The 2,504-nt window shown below is 37.9% G+C and overlaps 1 protein-coding gene across 1 annotated transcript in view; it reads left to right on the forward strand.

Annotated features, from left to right (window-relative positions):
- Nucleotides 1-2,504, forward strand: part of LOC101863574 (ATP-dependent translocase ABCB1) — a gene marked incomplete in the record, with an annotated part of 82,729 nt that overhangs the window by 20,627 nt on the left and 59,598 nt on the right. The window contains 1 exon segment of the mRNA XM_013080880.2: nucleotides 1,565-1,714. Coding sequence (XP_012936334.2) covers nucleotides 1,565-1,714 — 150 coding nt within the window.

Raw genomic sequence — 2,504 nt, forward strand, 5'->3', positions numbered from 1 at the left:
GGGGGGGAATTAACATCTGGAAATATTATCTGCTCACCGTAACATGATACCACAAAGTCAATGTATTGTAGACACTCAAATTGTATATTGGTTAGTATTGTGATATGTGACCAACGTAATACGTGTTACACTGCACCGATATCTTTGTTTTTGAATCTTCGTCTTGTAGAACAACAATGAAGATTTCCCCATGTGAAATTTATATAGGTATGATTCTCATTTAATATACCGTAAATGTCTATTATACTACAACTCCCTAAAAATGTCAGATATCACAGTACGCAAGTTGACATGCTGTAATCTACTTGCTAGGATTAGATTTCACTGTATTGATTCCCGATCCCATTGAGAAATTTGAGTAACAATGCCATACATACGCATCCATACATAAATACTCAGATACAAGCATACTTGGTGACATGAATATACATACAAATACGATTTACCAAAGTTATCAAATACACGGTATTAGCAAAAATATTACAAACACGCCAGTGCTGGTCTCCACTGCGCAGCGCCAAGTTTTTTTTAGCTGGGAGTACTATGTCTTGTGCAAGGACATACCCCCAGTGCAACCCATCTAAACGCTGTGTCAATGACATTTTTGTCACCCACTAACCATCCAGCCAATGGAATCAAATGGACGATGACACTGCTGCCAGTGAGCACATAGTATAAAGACTGACACACGTGTACTATCATGTTGTCTACAGTCTCTATAGTCGCCACTAATATATTGTCGACAGTTTTGCATTCGCTGCTTCCTGGGAATGTATCTGCTGAACAGGTTCTCTCCAGCCTTACTTTACCTAATCTCTCTCCTCTACTCTAGCTCATGGCTTTGGACAGCGTGTTACCATTGCGGTCACCAGGACCAGTCTTACGTAAATCTGTTGCCTGGTCTTTCCCTGCTCTGTTCCCAAACAGCATACTAACATTGTCTCCCTTGTTTCGATCCTATCGCAATCTCACTCTTTTACACTGGCCAGTATAATAAACATTTGGCACCTTCTCATTTGCTCTGACGGCAAATTTTTATTTTACTCCAGTTACACCGTAACAACAATACTTTTTCATTGACTGACATCGTTATCGTTACCATCAAATACATAACGTGTTCTGGCTCAATGAAATGGCGAGTGACTAGCCCCCTCACATTAACGCACTCTGGCGATCAAGCAGGCCTCTTGCCCAAATAACCCTCTACGATAGCTGACCTTAACGAAACTTTTCAGACAGGTCAAGTCGAGGTGAAAAAAAATTCATTCATGGTAATTAAGAACACATGTTTTCCAATAATATGTTGCATCTAAATGAAAATATTATGATTTACTTCATGGTCTTTCTTTAATAGCAATACAGTTGTACAGTTGACATGCAGCTTTCGATAACATAAAAGTTACATAATATAATCGATATAACTTTGTTCTCATTTTAATGTTAAAGTGTGTGTGTCCATCAGTATTTTTTTTCTGTAAGCTTTTAATTTAATAGTCCACAACTTTGTCTGACTATTCTGTAACTGCACTTTATCGACCTAACGCATCATTGACTCTGTTGGCAGGAGGACGAAGATTTGCCGGATGCCCCATTTACTCGTCTCTTCAAGATGAATATCAATGAACTTCACTTCATCATAATTGGGTGTTTATCTAGTGGGATAGTTGGTGCAATACAGCCTGCCTTCGGTCTTATCTTCGGTGAGCTGGTCGAAGTAAGTTACTTGCACTGACAAAGACGTAAAAGACCTTACTGTTCGTGTAAAAACAGAGGAAGCCCAGAAATACGATCAGTTCATGAGTTTCAAGTGAAAAAAATAGTTGAATGAAGAGATACTCCAGTTTTACAAACAATATGTCAGGCTAGCAGATACAGTAGCAATAAAAATTATTACATGGGTTATAGTCAATGCTATGGTTACAGTGGGATACCATGATTTATCTTTCTTGCGAATTTTTAAACTGTATTTACTGACAGCGTGACAATGAATTGAACTGCTGGTTTTTTTTGGGGGGGGGGAACGCCACACATTAACATACCCATTTTTAAAGAAAATAAGAATACGTACATTTATTATGGGATGATAGTACAACAAACAGTTTAAAAGTATAAAATAGTGTCTTCATAATAATGAATATAATTGAAACTGAAACAGTGGACTTCATCTGTACCCTACACCATTTCACTCTCTTCTCTGAGAGCTCCCCCTCTCCCTCCTTTCCCCAACTCATCGTCCATTTACAACATAACTACGGGACATTATAAGGCAAGTATGTATATTTTTTCAAAGAAAAAAATACATACGCGCACACACACACACACACACACACACACACACACACACACACACACTTATTTATGTCTTTTAAAATAACTGTCTGTCATGTGGACGAACATGTCCAATCATCCATCGTTCCATCCATCGATCTATCAATCCATCCATCTATTCATGTATGTATGTATGTATGTATGTATGTATGTATGTATGTATGTATGTATGTATG

Source organism: Aplysia californica, unplaced genomic scaffold, assembly GCF_000002075.1.
Source record: "Aplysia californica isolate F4 #8 unplaced genomic scaffold, AplCal3.0 scaffold00104, whole genome shotgun sequence".
Lineage (NCBI taxonomy): Eukaryota > Metazoa > Mollusca > Gastropoda > Aplysiida > Aplysiidae > Aplysia > Aplysia californica.